The following is a 14,910-nucleotide window of genomic DNA, read 5'->3' as shown; positions in this document are numbered from 1 at the left end:
CAGCGCCATCAAGTGACATTTTCCCTGCTATTGCACATGTTCACCGTGAGAGGCGCACTCATTTTGCCTGTCATTTTGGTATTGCCCGATGCGAGGGCTAGATAGAAAATTTTCTCGCGAAAAATTGTGTAAGTTTGCGAGTGTGACAAAATAAAAGCCATTTTTGAGGCATTGAGAGTGTCCGTGGTGTATTAAATTGTACATAAAAGTACAGAAGAGTGTGTCCACTTGATGTTTTCCACTGGATTAAGTCGTGATCGGCGTCCAGAGTACATCAAAATTAGTGGAAAATCGCAGTGAAAATAATGAGTCGCCATGAAGGTATGATTTGATGTTCGAAATGTGAGGTGGAAAGAGATGGAGAGATGTTTTCGAAAGCGTAAAGGGTGTCTTTTTAGGGTATTTTCACCCCGAAAGACAGTGATTATGACCTGGGAAAGTATGAAAACATGTTCTTTGGTTCCTTGAGAGGGTCAATCGTGGGGTTTTCTTGTGATTATGCACACCATTGTGGGTAAAATGTGAGTGTGAAAAGTGCGTATTTGTCGTGAGAAAATTGAGGACGATGGACATTTTTCTTCTTTGTCACTTGACAGATGTGAGGAAAATGTGACGTTTTCCGAGTCAGGGAAAATTTTCAGCATATTTTCCTCGCCTGACAAGGAAAAAGACATCTATTTATACCACATGCGAGACATACTTTTCCCCCCTTTTCCCTTTCTCTAACTCTGCGGGTCGCTTTTTCTCCCCGTGGACCACTTTCTCGACCGACACCCTCCGCGGAAAATGTCCCCCGGGGGCGCCTTGTGGCCACAGAGTGAAGGAAATGGTGTGGAAAAGCCGCGCAATTGAGCACAGACCACAAATCTTATGAATATTCATGAAAATTGTGTCACTTTTCAGCCACTGGGGGTTAACAAGTACCCAAGGGAGGCCAATTTAGAGGCTTTTCACATCTGGGTGGCAAGAAAATTGAGGTCAGAGGCGTGAAAGGGGGGTTTTCCATAGGAAAATACAGTCTTATTTAATTATTGGTCATTTTGAAGACAACTTTAGCTGCTTAATTGATTGAAAACGTCATAGATCTTATCCACGAACTTAGGAGATTTGTCATCCAATAACAATTAGATGTCAAATATTTATAACTTTGATTGATATTCGTGCTCCTAAGAGATAATATATGAGAAATTAGGAAAATTACTTTGAAAGTTCCAATAGGATCGGGACCAATTAAAGGGCAGAGAGAAAGAAAACACTCCAATTCGTCCAATTCTCATAACTAAAGCAGATTCGTCTTGTCTTATAAGATACGATTTAAGGTTAAACCTGGGGGTTGTTTTTGCAATGTTCTGTGTCTAAACTGCGGTTCTTTCTCTCCTCTCCGGACAGCTGTGAGCTGCGACTCGTGCCTGAAAAGCAATTTCCGCGGGCGTCGCTACAAATGCCTGATCTGCTACGACTACGACCTGTGCGCCAACTGCTATGAGGAGAACGCCACGAGCACGAGGCACTCGGCCGACCACCCAATGCAGTGCATCCTCACGCGCTCTGACTTCGAGCTGTACTATGGCGGCGAGGTGCTGAGCCCGGAGCAGCCGCAGAGCTTCACCTGTCCCTACTGCAAGCGCATGGGGCTGAGCGATGTGGCGCTGGTGGAGCACGTGGGCCAGGAGCACACGGACACGGGTCTGGAGGTGGTGTGCCCCGTGTGCGCCGCCATTCCAGGCGGCGAGCCCAATCTCGTCACCGATGACTTCGCCGGCCATCTCACGCTGGAGCACCGCACGGGCCCGCGCGATCTCATCGCCTTCCTTATATCCTTTTCAAGTGTGCTTCTCTTTCAGCTCTCTCTCTCTTTCAGCTTTGTCCTTTTTTTCCTTAACCGCTCTCGTGCACGATGAACCGTCAGCCATTCGCCATGGTGGCGTGCGACGCATCCCGCACTCGGGTAGGGCGCTGAATGGACCCCGCGCGCGTCGCTCAAACATGCACTTCAACTCCTCCGGCGGCCTGTCGGCCATGTCACCGTCCGGCCGCGAGTCCGTGGATCCCATCGCTGAGATTCTGTCGCAGCTCTCAGGCGTGAGGCGAGCGCCTCAGACGTCGCAGCTGCACCAGTTGCAGATGCAGATTCAGTTGGAGAGGCAGCAAGTTTCCGTAAGTGTCTTCTTTTTGTATTGCTTTCTTGTGTGCACAGTGACTTGACTCTGATGCTTTCCAGGCTGCCCGGGCGCACTTGGAGCGCCTGCCACGTCGTCAGGCCCATTCAGTGATCTCCTCATCGAGCGCCACCAACTCCAACGGTCTGACGTCTTCCGGGGCGGGTGCTTCGTCGTCGCAGCAGCAGCAGGCGGGCATCTCGGTGGCGACACTCAATGGGCGTGACGCTCCTCTGGTCACGGCCTCGCAGCAGATGAGCGCTGTGGCGGCCGCCGTGGGTGGCGGACAACACCAGGGACAGTCGCAGTTCCTCCTGGCGCGCTTCATGACGCCCACACTCGAGGAGGCCGAGCAGACAGCTCTGGAGCGAGAGAGGGCCGACAGGTGCGTAACTGATGTGAATGTATTAAGCACAATTTTTCAATCAATTCCGTGTGCCAAAATTGTTGGGAGAATATATTTGCTTTACATGCAGTAATTTAAAGAAAGTCCTCAATTAAGATAGTCAATTTGTTACTTTGACTCCTTTCTCGTCATCTGCAATTGTAGTATGTAAACATTATGCATTCTTTGGCGAGATATTTCAAATCTACTTTCTTTGTAGGTCGCAGTTTGTGCAGGCGCTGATGCTGTCAACGCTGGCTAATCTGGAGGCGTTCCGGGTAGCGAAGCCCGAGGCGGCTGAGTCAGCGGCGCCTGAGGCGTCGCGCGAGGAGGAGAGGAAGGCTGAGGTGCGCGAGGAGAGCGTAGCGGAGCCGCCACAGAGTCGAGGCGTGCTGACGAAACCAAAAACAGCAAAGAGTGTTGTGCCACCAAGTCTGAGCGCGGCGCCGCGAGGGCGGCCGGCGGTGCCTGGCAAGTCGCGCGAGATCCGGACGAGTTCGTCCGTGTCGTCCAAGGAGGTGACACCAGACTCCACTAGGTAGTGGTGCGTCGAATCCCGGCGCTGCGATGACTATGCGAGGCAGAACTATGCAAAACTATCAACTCTATCAAATAATTATACCTAACAATTACGATTAATTGAAGTAATATTGGATAAAATGGAAGTGAGATGATGATGATGATGATGTCGAGAAGGAGAAGGATTTAGGATTCATAACTAGGAAGAGCATTGTATAAATTAATATTTGTCGCCCTGCAAAAATCCATCCGTTCATCGATGAACGTTCTTTTAGACTTTTCCCTATTTATGATTTTAATCAAAGTTTGTAAATTTTTGTTTGAGACTTATTCTTCGGAATCCTTGCGAAACTTTTTCTTTAATAATGCTGCTTCCTGTGAGATTTCACTTCAAATCACTTTCTTCACGGTTAGTTTCTTTTGTTGGAAGGTATGAAGCATATTTTTGAGAGGTGTGTGAAATAAGAAAGAGGGAGAAAACCAATTGAGATGCGATCTTTTTTACTGTCATTGCGAAAAACAGGTGGACAAAAGAGGCCATTGAATGTGTGTAAATGTTTAGCTGTTTTGCTCTACAAGTTGGTGTTTTCGCGCCCCGTTCTGGAGATTAAGGATTTAGGAATTTAAAACAGAGGAACATTGAGTAGCAATGAAGCGCCAAAAAGAAAGTAATAATCACTCCTCTTCACCCAATTGAGAAATTGTTCAATATATTCGATGAAGATTTGTAGTACACTAAATATATTTCTTTTTCCTCAAACATTGTGGTAAATAAGGATGAAGAGAAAAACACATAAATGATAAACGAACGCGAGGGTGTGTGAAAGTGGGAAAAAAAAGATGCACAGCTCTGTGATAATTTTTTTTCACTTATTGCGACAAATTGCAGAGGGAAAATCTTTCAAAAAGAGAACACAAATCGGCTTCAGAAGGAACAAAGATTGAGACGAAATGCAATTTTGAACTTTATTTATCTATAAAAATCAACCCCTTATTTAATAACGATCTACATTAAAGGATTAGAGTGTGAGTGGGGAGAGAAGGTGAAAGAAAAAGGACGCAGACGATAATCTGTATACAATTAATGTGATATCCAGGATTGTATGAGAGGCGAGCGAGCAAGCGAGAGAGAGAGAGAGAGAATTTAACACTTACAGTATATCAATTTTCCTTTTCTTCTTCGCTTAATATATTTAATTCTTTTGAGTTTCTTCTTCAGCACTTCAACATATTGAAGGAATAATCTCTAGAGAATATAATTTGTATAGTGGATAAAAAAAAACGAGAACGATGAGGACAAGAAGAGGGCTAAAGAAGGCGCGTGAGGAGAGATTGAAACATGAGACAAATGTGTAGTTAGATATTATATGCCCTATTATATCCTTTTAATTAATTAATATATAAAAGAGAAGGAAAAGTTTATGTTTTTTTCTATTCATACTGCAAAATCGCGCCGTAGAAAAGCTCTCGAGCCCCTGAGAAACCTGTCAACGTGCTGAACGTCAAAAGCTCCGCGTCGACTCCGGAATTTTGCGTACAAGCAAAACAATAACAGAGGTGTGAAAAAGGGTGGAAAATCCTGGAAAATAGCCTATAGAACCTGGTAAGTTTTGCTTCTTCTCCATCTCTAGATCCCCTATTGTGCCTGACGAGTGAAAATACAGATTGAAAGTGTCGAATTGTGGGGTGTTTGCCAGTGATTCGCGACAGCGTCCTTTGGGGCTTCAACAGGCGCAGTAGCCCCCCTCGAGGGGCAGGCTGTGTCCTGTCATGAAGGATGACTTGTCGCTGAGGAGGTACACAATCGCGTCCACCACCTCGGAAACCTCCCCGAAGCGGTGAAGTGGGATGTTGTCAAGCAGGGGCTTTGCCTTGGCCGGATCGCTCCAGTTCTCCCTGCCCATTCGCGTGAGAATGACAGTGGGATTGACGCTATTTACGCGGATGTTCCTGGGGCCCAGCTCCAGGGCCAGACTGCGCGTGATGGAGTCCACGGCGGCCTTGCTGGCGGAGTAGACAGAGTGTCCCTGGAAGGAGCGCATGGAGGCCAGAGAGGACACATTCACGATGCTTCCGCCCATGCTGGGCATCCGGGAGGCCATCATCTGTGACACATTGAACACGGCCTTGGAATTGATGGCGAAAGTCCGGTCGAAATCCTCCTCTGTCAGCTCCTCGAAGGGCTTCACGACGGCTATTCCGGCATTGTTCACCACTCCGTCGACCTTCTTGATGTGATTCAGGCTCCGACGAGTTGCCTTCCAGTCGCTGAGGTCCACAGAGATTGTCTCAATCTCAGGACAGTCGCGCTTCAGGTCTTGCAGCGGAGCAACAGACCTGGAGACGCCGATTACGTGACAGCCAGCTGTGGACAGGCGTCGACAGAGCTCATTCCCAATGCCTGGGGGTCGCACAGAGAGACATTTCAGAGCTTCCTGACATTACTGATTCCTCAGTTTGATGTATTTACTCACCTTGGCCAGCGCCTGTGACGAGGATGATCTTATTCTTGAGGGAAATCTCCATTTCAGCCGATTCCGAAGCCACTTCCTCACACACTGTCTGTTTTCTCTCAACTGAAGCCGTTCTCAGTCGCAGCGTGGGTGTGTTTGTGCAGAAAACAGCAGATATCCACTGAATTCCACGCTCAACTACGCCAACTGCTCATGAGATAATCACTATCAGGCAATCTCACTCGTCATAAAGTCAATGTGACCCCAAATGTTGCGTCTTCGGAGCATTTCGAGCCCAATTAAGCATTAGAGAGATAAGTGCTAAGCATGCGCAGGGGCGTAGTTGTGGAGTTTCGCATTGGGCGTGGCTTGCAAGTAGGCGGGATCTGAGGAAATGCATTGAGGCCATTTTTTCCCATTTCAGCCTAGGGAGAATGTCAACTGTGGACGCTACACTGGCTTTGGGGGCGTCTGAGGACTTCCTGAACAAGGCTATTCGCATTGGATTGTACTTAAGTGCTACATTCCAGGTCATCTGCCTCACGACGATCATCTTCCTGCCGACGTCCCTCATGAAGTGCTTCAATGGCTGGGATAAGAGCAAAAAGGTCAGTGATGCTTTCCTTCTCAACTCTTGACAGAGGATTCTGACGCCATATTTTCTGTGAATCGCAGCTCGATGAGAGTGACGACACAAGTTCCGAACACTCTACGCCCCAAAATGATCCAAAGCAGCGACATCACCAGAGGCGAAAGCAGGAGAAGAAGAAGCGCAAATAGTTATGCTGATATGTCCCACTTTTTTCTGTCTTTCCTGTGATTCTTCTTTGCTTGATTTCTGTCTGTTTTTCTTTTTCGGGCACAAAAGCATGTTTGTGATGTTGAAAGACTTCTTTTTATTTAACAATATGAAACACACACACACGCAAAAATGTCTTAACGAGAGTTTTGAAAAAAGTATTTAAAAAAGACTCAAAATAAATATTGCATTAACAGAGAGTAACAATTTGTGAAATATTTGTCGGAAGATCAAAGATAGACTAGAAATGTTGCATTCACCCAATGACTTTTACAAGCGATTCTGACGGATTTCGTTCTTCAGGCACGCCTTGAAGGCGTCCCAGCCTTCGACTCGTTGATTTGACTGTGGGAAAAAGGATTTGTATGTTAGCAAAGGCAAGAATTCCACACAAAGGGGGATCTGTTCAAGAGAACCTACTTTGCATCCGCGGTGCAGACGATCCTTCATGATGGCAATGAATTCCTTGTAGGACAGCAAGCCATCGCCATCCTCGTCGAAGAGTGCGAAGACTGTCTTGATGATGTGCGGCGTGAGCGTGAATCCCGTGCAGATCTTCACGGCGCGTGAGAACTCGTCTTTGGAAATGGCACGATCGGCCAGAGTGTACATTCGCATGGCGATGCTGAAGTCCTCCAGATTGTTGAGGAACTGGCAAAAGTTGCGGAACTCCTTGAACGTGATGCCCTTCTCCTCCACGCGATCCAGCAATCTGTCCAGATACTTGTCATGATCATCCACGTCCAAGTATGTGTAGCGCAAGAGAATCGTGGCGAAATCGATCTCCGATATTGCCGGTTTGCCTTTTGAGAACTCATTGAACTCCAGTTCCAGCACTTCCGTCTGCAGATCATCCATGAACTTGTAGAATCCCTCGTAATGGAGATCCTTGTTGCCCTTCGACCCGAAGAAATGCACTTGCAGCGTTGTGTCAATCTTGTGGCGCCTCTGAAGGCCCTCGTCGTTATCCATTAAGTAGTCCTGGAAGGGAATTGCAATTAGATTTCCCTCGCACTGTGACGAATCCTAATCTAGAGGGTGTCTTTTGTCGATTTCAAATCGTTAAGTTTTGGAAAAGTGTCTCACTGTTTGTTCCTTGTCACTTCCAATGCCTCGTTTTTCTCGCCAAGCATAGCTAAAAATGCGTTCCATCTAGAAAATTGAGGGAATACACGTGATTACTTCAGCTTAATCACATTTTCCAGTTGTTCAAACAAAGTATTGATTTGGGATTAGTTTAAAGCCAGAATGTTAAAATGTGTTTTTGGTTTGTGGAAAATATATAGAATGTTTTGGGGTTGAAATAAAACCTACAGTTTTCTTGGTTTCTGGGTCTAACTCCCTATTTTTCAGGGAACCACCAAAAAGTTCACGAATCTAAACAAATAATTGAAAAATAAATTGAAAAATGACAATGAAAAATTGTGCAAATATATTGAAATTGAGCACAATCAAGTGTGCAAAATTATAATCTTACCACAAGAAATTCATGCTTATCAACTCTCTGATTGCCATCCGTGTCGAACATGTTGAAGGCAATGCGAAATGCTGAATGAGGCTCTGGAAAAATTCATAACATATCAATTTTAAAAACCCTCAAATTGGTGAAAATTATTAAAAATCTCACTTACTTGTTAAAATTGAGAGCAGGAAGAGATATTCCGTGTAAGAAACAATTCCTGGAAAGAAATTCCACGTAAGTGCTTCTACTTCTCTGACCAGGTATTGTAGAGAATTCCACAAATGTTCTCCCAATTCCTCTCTGACTTCCTGATTATCTCTGGCTCTCAAGTAAATGTCGGAGCTTTTCAGATGGCTCTTAAAGTGTGCGATAAAATTGTTGGAGAAGGAAAACCTTGCTTCATCGTAGCAGAAATCGGTCAGAATCATCAGGGAGATATTAACCTGGCCAAGGAATTGATACTGGAGGCGAAACAATGCGGCGTGGATTGTGTGAAGTTCCAGCGATCAAATCTCAGTGCGAAGTTTACCAGGAGCGCTCTCGAGCGGCCTTACACCTCGCTGAACTCCTTCGGAGCCACTTATGGAGAGCACAAGAGCTTCTTGGAGTTTTCTGCTGAGGATTTCCGGGATTTGCAGAGATTTTCCGCAGAGAATGATATAATCTTTACAGCTTCTGCGATGGACGAAGTTGCTCTGGATGAACTTCTGGCCATGGGAGTGCCTCTGGTGAAGATTGGCTCCGGAGATGCCAACAATTTGCCGCTGATAAAGAAAGCCAGAGATTCAGGAGTGCCACTGATCATCTCAACAGGCATGCAAAGACAGGAAACCATTGAGCAGATCCACTCTCTGATGGCGGAGAGATCTTTCGGGCTTCTGCACTGCGTCTCCTCCTATCCCACAAGAGTGCAGGATGCCAATATTCAGTTCATTGAGGTGTTTCAGAAGTGCTTTCCCAAGGCTATCGTCGGATATTCTGGTCACGAGATTGGTCAGGAGATTTCTCTGGCCGCTGTTGCGATGGGAGCTAAAATTGTGGAGCGACACTTCACGCTGGACAAGAATCTCAAAGGATCTGACCACAAATGCTCCCTTGAGCCGAAGGAAATGAGTCAATTTGTGGAGAATGTGAGAAAACTAGAGCATTTCCTCGGCGAAAAACGGATTCACGATGTTTCAGAGATCATCTCTGCCCTGATTACCCTGAACATGATCCCAAAAGTTGATCTAAACTCAGCCTTCTCAGGAGAAAAGTGCCGGAAATTATTGCAATGTGAAATTGACTGCTTCCAGAAACTGGGAAAATCTCTGGTCTTCTCCAGAGACGTGGAATCTGGAGAAGTTCTGACACAAAACCACCTGGCAATCAAGGTCAGCCAGCCTAAAGGCCTTCAACCGGAGGAAATGGATAAGATTCTCGGCCGAAGACTCTCGAAAGCCGGAAAATTTGATACTCCCATTCAGGAGGCTCACCTTTGTCTCTGAGATTCCTAAAGAGCTGCGAGGAGCCCTTGTGCAGCGCCGGCGTGACATCTTTCACGAAGCCAATCTCAGCCATCGCCAGAGACTTTCTCTTCAGCCGTGGCCGTGGCTCCTGCTCCACCACCGAATCCAGGAAGTCCTGTGGTGTCATGTACAGCTGCCCATCGATCTCCACGGATGCAAAATTGATGAATCTCCGCTCCCTGGACGTCAGCTTCACGGAGTTCTCTTGCTGAAATACATATTTCGTCTCGTGACTTTTTCCTCTGTGCTTTTCCACATTTTCACACCTTCATTCTCCTGGTTTCTGCGAGGACAACATTGGTCTTCCACAGAGTCAGGCTGGCGACAACCACTGTTCCTCCTGTGAAGCACTTTCGCCACATTTTGAGGTGTTTTTCCCAGTGAAAAAGGGAGTTTTCCGCAATGTTTTCTTCTCGCGAGGCAGAAACGTCAATAGAGTTGAGAGGAATCTGAAGATTTTTCTAGAGTCCTGTAAGCAGAGATGAAGACTGTAGATAATGATAACGACAGTCGTTAAGGACGGCTCTCTGTACACTTATCACACTTCTTCATTCATTTAAATTAAGTTAAATAGAGTTTAGATGGCTTAAAGTCATTTCCACTCTTTGTAATTTTGAAAAAAATCATGGATTTTTCAAGGTAAATAAATTACGATTTTCTTTTTCCGCTACGCAATTGCTATTTGTGAGGTGTTGATTTGTAGCCAACTTCAGTGGCGAGAACTCGTCAACCGGGTGTTTACTGTCGGTCAGCTTGGTTTGTTTTGCTTTCTTCTATTGCTTTATTTTCCTCATTTTCCGCACATTTCACGAGAAAAGCCGCCGATCAAGCAGTATTACCAGCATCTTCTTGTGGTGAGTCACAAATCACTCCTGAAATTGCACAGTAAAACGCTGAATGCCTCTAGTTGACCGTCTTCCATGATTCCAGGAAGTTCTTCCGCCTGGCGCATTCGGCATGGAGCCCATGGACATTTACAGTGTGGAATCGAAGCTGAGCGATGTCACCGTGACGCCCATTCCGATGGTGAGGCCGTCTCAGCAGCCGCAGAGTCACTTCCAACCACAAATCAGCCACGGTCAGTTTTCCGGGCCCTCGGTGGCGTCCATCTCGGCCATCACGCCCAACTCCACGTCCTCCAACAGCACGAGCGGCCTGTCGAAGTACGCACAGCTACTGGCCGTGATCGAGGAGATGGGCAGGGACATCCGGCCTTCCTACTCAGGCAGTCGCTCGTCAGCGGAGCGCCTCAAGCGAATCATCGTGCACGCGCGAATTCTTGTCCGGGAGTGTCTCCTGGAGACAGAGAGGTCAGCGCGCAACTGAGTGCCGCACGTCCTGAGGGTTTTGAGTAAGTAATAAAGCGTCCGTGAGGTGAAGAGTGTTGTTTATTCAGAGATCCGTGCTGTCACGCGCTCCTGACGACGTGGCGCCGATCAGGCCGTGACATAGTGGGCAGGAACGCCTCGTGGCAATCTCCCCAGGGCTTGCCAAGTGGTGACACACGGCGCAGAGCCAGGCGTCTGTGGGATTCACGAGAGCTCTGCCAGAGGCAACGCAAGCGGGGAATCTGGTGCCGCAGTGTGGACAGGAGGCGCAGGAATCAGCCACGAGGGCTTCACAGGTGAAGCATGACGCCCTGTCCGTCTGTGTGTCGGTGGGCTCGTGCCTGGAGAAGATGGCCACCGAGAGCTCCTCGTACTGCACTCTGCGCGGCTCCGGCAACGCCTCTAGAGCCTCCAGTTTGATGAAGGCTCTGGAGGCAGTGCCGAAGGAGCGATCGGCACAGCTGGCGAGCGCCAGCAGCCCGTAAATCTCCTCGGCGTCCAGCACATTCTCGTATTCCCGCAGCCTGAGCGTCGTGAGCACTGCGCTGTGCATCAGGCCCGACTTCAGCTGCCGCTGAGCGAGGAGCAGGAAGTGGTAGCCTTCGGCGAACTGCCAAATGCGCTCGATCAGCAGCGCGTCTTCCGGTGACAAGTGGCTCATCACCGTCGCCCGGCTGTTGCCCGTGAGAGAACACTGCACGCTCACGTGATCCTCAGTCAGAAGTCCCGCCAACACGTAGAGCTTCTTGATGAGCAGCCGGTCGGCTTTCCGCGCCACCTCATCCTCCGCCAGGCGCACCAACAAACGCGCAGCGTCCAAAAACCGTCCAGCCTTGCGCTGCAGCTCAACGGCCTCGGGCAGGCGTCCGTCCTGGAGCAACTGAGCGGCGTGCTTCGCCAGGAGGGCGCCTATCTGAGGCATTCGGTACTTCTGCGCCAGCTCGACGGCCGCTCCCCATTGTCTGAGCGCCACGCAGCAGTTCACAGCGGACTTCACGTCGCCCAGGCGTAAGAAAGCGCCAACGGCGGCGTCGCACATGCCCACGGAGGAGAGCATCTGTCCTAAACGCGCCAGCAGAGGACTGCCTTCCGGAACCCTGGCCACACACGCCTCTAAATCCTCATACAGCTCCAGCTGATAAAGCGCCTCCATCAGTCCCTCGATGTGGTGCGCCTTCTCGTAGTATTCCCGCGCGCTCTCCCAGGATCTCAGGTGGGCGAAGTGATGGCCAATCTCCACCCAGGCCTGCTCCATCTGCTGGTCAGAGATTCCCGGTCCCATTCTGTACAGCTGCACTGTTCTGAACCAGTCGCACAGCGTCTGTCTCAGCTGGATGGCCAAATCCCGGCGATCGGCGTCGATATAGAGCTTCTCGGCTTCGTCGAAGTCTCCAAAGAACGATGCCACTTCGGCCCTCTTCAGGTTCTCGTTTTGGATGCTGCGCAAGCGCTTGATCAGCTGCAATCCCGCGTAGTTTGTGCACCGCACGAAAGCAGCCTCGGCCGTCTCTAAGTCCAGCTTCTTCAGGCAAGCCTCTGCCAGAAGACGCCAGAGGCGCGGATGCGGATTATCTTCAATGAATTGCTTCGCTTCCGCAATTCCCACGTGATTCAGCAGCTCCTCAGTGTCCCTCAGGGACTTCACGCGCAACTGTAGAATGTGATCTGCACTGTTGGGCGTCGCACTGCCGCTCACAATATCATCCAGCAGCACTCCAGTGATCTCTAGATCCTGCAAAGGCAGCGTGCGTTAACGAAAGACTTGCACGCACAAGCGAGGAACCTCTCTCATTCTTTCTTACCTGAAAGTTGCAAATGTAGCCTGAGCAGGAGATTGGCTCCTCCGGATCCGCTCCGCGCAGCACATACATTCGCGTTTTCTCCATGATCGCTAACAATTGCGGATTATCTCTCGCCCAGCACATCGCCCACACATCCTTGCGCTCCAGTTGGCTGCCAGGCGCCTCTCTGCCGCCTAGAGACAGTGTCGTGAGCGCGCCCGTGGCGTCAATAACCGCTGCGCGCGTGCTGTTGCTGTTCACGGCGATCTTGTAAGCTCTGCCCGGCACGGTGTGCCGATGCAGGAGCGCCACGTGCGGAATGCTGTACTCCTGCATAGTTCCGCTTTCTCTGCCCACCAGCAGCACCTTGTCCGAGGCCGCGATGCAGCAGATGGGGTCCGTTGTCCCGCCAGTGGCTGTGGGTACCTCGAAACCGCCCCTGTCCAGGTCATTCAGCACTTCCGCTACGCCTGATGGCGTGTCGTCCACGTGAAAGCGACGCTCCCTCCGAGCCTTTGTGCTCGGCAGTGCGGAGACGCCCTTGGGCGTGCGATAGGGCCACAGCAGGAACTGCTCCTTCGAAGCCACAGCAACGTGACTGCTGTTCATGGCCACGAAATGTGGCCAGAGGTCGATGTACCTGAAAGAAGAGAATAGCATTCCTGGATATTGTCCAAAAACTGTGTCTTCTGACTCACCTGGAGTCCACTGTCGTGCTCATGGAGTTGCACACGAGCAGCTGAAACATCGCCTGGTCGGGGAAGTTGTTCTCCACCGCCACATTGGCGTCCCTGGAGGCCAAACGTGGAGCTTCCACGGCCAGAACGCAGTGATCAACAGATGCGGCCACGCTGAGAGGCGTCTCAACGCTCTTGCTGAAGCACTGGTTCGAGCTTGTGTCCCAGAAGGTGAAAGTGACTCCGTCAGCGTTTAGAAACACCACCGTCTTGGCGAAGGAGCACCACATGTAGTCCGGTCGGATGTTGGCGAAGTAGATGAAGGAATCCACTCCAAAGGCGATCCTCAGAGATCGTCCCTCCCACGCCAGCGAAGTCACTTCACGTCCTGGGATCTTCAGCGTCCTCAAGTGGACGCCATAAGCGGAGTAGAACATTGCCTGGTTGGACTCCTTGTCGCTCCCTGAGCTCTTCATGCCGCACACGGCGAGGATTGCGCCATCGTGATTCCACTGGCACGAGATGGCCTGCATTTGTGTGTCCACAATGATGGGCAGGTCGTCATTTTCGCTCCTCATCAGCTGCATTCGCCCTGTTTCGTACAGAACAGCCAAGACTGGCCGATTGGCCGGCGCTGAGCCCGAGAACCACACGCAAGAGGCGATGGAGAGCGATCTCGAAGGTCCGAGGCTCACGCACTGCACGTGCAGACGCATCACGAAGGCGCCTTGGTTGTCGTACAGATGAAGCTCGCCGGAGCGAACGCTGAAGAGTAGCAGCCGGCCATCAGGGCTCCACTGGACGCCCGTCAGCGGCGTTCCCTTGAGCTCCTTGCCCCAGATCCTGTTCCCATCCACCGAGCCCACGATTATCGCGCCGTCTTCGTACACGATGCAGATCTTCTGGCCGTCGCGCGTCCATGCCATGCCCTTGACCGTGGACTTCTTGCGATCGTTGGTCATCTCCTCGTACCAGGAGCCCTTGTACAGCATCCACACCATGATCACACCGTCCCTGTCCGAAGTGGTCAGCTTCTGCTGCGCCTCATTCCACGTCACCACCTGCACGGACGCCTTGTGACCGTCCAGCGTCTGGTTCATGGACAGATTGCTGGGCGCCGCGAGGCCGCCGCGAGCCTGGCCGCCCTGCGCCGCTGCCTCGAGCTTCAGCACCTTCAGCAGGCCCTCGTCGCCGCCCACAGCCACATAGCCCTGCTCCCGGTTCCACGAGATGCAGTTGAGGCGCGTGTTGTTGGGAATCGCGATCTTCTTACTCAGGTACACAAACATCACTGACAGGTGCCGCAGAGCGCCGCGAAGAAGTGAAGATCAGAGCCAGAGCCGAACTCGGGCGCTGAAGATCTTGGCGCGCTTTTTGCTGGTGAACAAGAGGGGCTAGTCCAGATGACTTCACAAATATATATCTGCGGAATTTGAGTCTTCAGATAATTTTGTGGGTCATTTCATAGCATAAGAATTGATGAATTCTTTGAGAAATACTTTAACAAATACGAGTCAACGGAAGAAAAATCAGCTAATCAATACTAAGCAGAAAACTTCGACAACACCTTGTGTTCTCCACTCGCTCAATTACCAAATGTTTACTTTGTAACGAGTAAAAAACGCCTTCAATTGAATTCCTCACTTAAATACTCTTTCGGATCTTCAAGCGGAGCCTCTCTGAAGATGCGAATCAGCAAATTCCGCCAGCAATTTCACGGGTCGCGACCGGGAAACTCGACGATTGCTGTTTCCCCAATTGAAAATCTCACTTCAGCTTCACTGTCTGCTGCACAGCGGCCGCTCTTCTTCGCCGCCGCGATCCAGGGAAAGTCTGAGA

General features: G+C 49.8%; 7 protein-coding genes across 8 annotated transcripts; 4 read left to right on the top strand and 3 right to left on the bottom strand.

Moving 5' to 3' along the window:
* The first annotated feature begins 88 nt into the window (after window positions 1-88).
* LOC132265672 (E3 ubiquitin-protein ligase Kcmf1) lies at window positions 89-3,091 on the top strand. Its single transcript, XM_059766429.1, has 5 exons — window positions 89-321; window positions 1,390-1,814; window positions 1,897-2,157; window positions 2,222-2,544; window positions 2,765-3,091. Exons 1-5 carry the CDS (start codon window positions 306-308, stop codon window positions 3,084-3,086), a joined length of 1,347 nt encoding a protein of 448 aa, XP_059622412.1. The 5' UTR covers window positions 89-305; the 3' UTR covers window positions 3,087-3,091.
* Window positions 3,092-4,787: 1,696 nt separating this feature from the next.
* LOC132265676 (L-xylulose reductase) lies at window positions 4,788-5,783 on the bottom strand. Its single transcript, XM_059766433.1, has 2 exons — window positions 5,538-5,783; window positions 4,788-5,464 (listed from the first exon to the last, which is right to left on the bottom strand). The coding sequence occupies exons 1-2, from the start codon at window positions 5,587-5,589 to the stop codon at window positions 4,788-4,790; spliced, it is 729 nt and encodes a 242-aa protein (XP_059622416.1). The 5' UTR covers window positions 5,590-5,783.
* Window positions 5,784-5,892: 109 nt separating this feature from the next.
* Window positions 5,893-6,304, top strand: LOC132265681 (protein anon-73B1-like). The gene is made up of 2 exons (XM_059766439.1): window positions 5,893-6,124; window positions 6,192-6,304. Exons 1-2 carry the CDS (start codon window positions 5,951-5,953, stop codon window positions 6,294-6,296), a joined length of 279 nt encoding a protein of 92 aa, XP_059622422.1. The 5' UTR covers window positions 5,893-5,950; the 3' UTR covers window positions 6,297-6,304.
* A 57-nt stretch (window positions 6,305-6,361) lies between these two features.
* On the bottom strand, window positions 6,362-9,831 carry LOC132265673 (calcium uptake protein 3, mitochondrial). 2 transcript variants are annotated; one of them, XM_059766430.1, is made up of 8 exons: window positions 9,552-9,830; window positions 9,253-9,493; window positions 7,947-7,994; window positions 7,793-7,875; window positions 7,630-7,692; window positions 7,402-7,467; window positions 6,736-7,296; window positions 6,362-6,660 (listed from the first exon to the last, which is right to left on the bottom strand). In XM_059766430.1, the coding sequence occupies exons 1-8, from the start codon at window positions 9,645-9,647 to the stop codon at window positions 6,586-6,588; spliced, it is 1,233 nt and encodes a 410-aa protein (XP_059622413.1). In that variant the 5' UTR covers window positions 9,648-9,830; the 3' UTR covers window positions 6,362-6,585. The 2 variants fall into 2 exon arrangements, with proteins under 2 accessions (XP_059622413.1, XP_059622414.1); XM_059766431.1 differs by lacking the exon at window positions 7,630-7,692 and having other exon boundaries at window positions 9,552-9,831.
* On the top strand, window positions 8,007-9,246 carry LOC132265777 (sialic acid synthase; the record flags this gene model as incomplete). Its single annotated transcript, XM_059766551.1, has 1 exon — window positions 8,007-9,246. A coding segment is annotated over exon 1 (1,188 nt), but the record flags the coding sequence as incomplete, so codon positions are not given.
* Window positions 9,832-10,001: 170 nt separating the features above from the next.
* Window positions 10,002-10,658, top strand: LOC132265538 (cyclin-dependent kinase 2-associated protein 1). Its single transcript, XM_059766243.1, has 2 exons — window positions 10,002-10,139; window positions 10,216-10,658. Exon 2 carries the CDS (start codon window positions 10,243-10,245, stop codon window positions 10,609-10,611), a length of 369 nt encoding a protein of 122 aa, XP_059622226.1. The 5' UTR covers window positions 10,002-10,139; window positions 10,216-10,242; the 3' UTR covers window positions 10,612-10,658.
* Window positions 10,659-14,854, bottom strand: LOC132265534 (WD repeat-containing protein 35). Its single transcript, XM_059766237.1, has 3 exons — window positions 13,093-14,854; window positions 12,416-13,034; window positions 10,659-12,345 (listed from the first exon to the last, which is right to left on the bottom strand). Exons 1-3 carry the CDS (start codon window positions 14,358-14,360, stop codon window positions 10,678-10,680), a joined length of 3,555 nt encoding a protein of 1,184 aa, XP_059622220.1. The 5' UTR covers window positions 14,361-14,854; the 3' UTR covers window positions 10,659-10,677.
* Window positions 14,855-14,910: the final 56 nt, after the last annotated feature.

Source organism: Phlebotomus argentipes, unplaced genomic scaffold (assembly GCF_947086385.1).
Source record: "Phlebotomus argentipes unplaced genomic scaffold, Phlebotomus argentipes genome assembly contig_5, whole genome shotgun sequence".
NCBI classification, from domain to species: Eukaryota; Metazoa; Arthropoda; class Insecta; order Diptera; family Psychodidae; genus Phlebotomus; species Phlebotomus argentipes.
The sequence above is the reverse complement of the archived record's forward strand: the minus strand, read 5'-3'. Positions and strand labels throughout refer to the sequence as shown.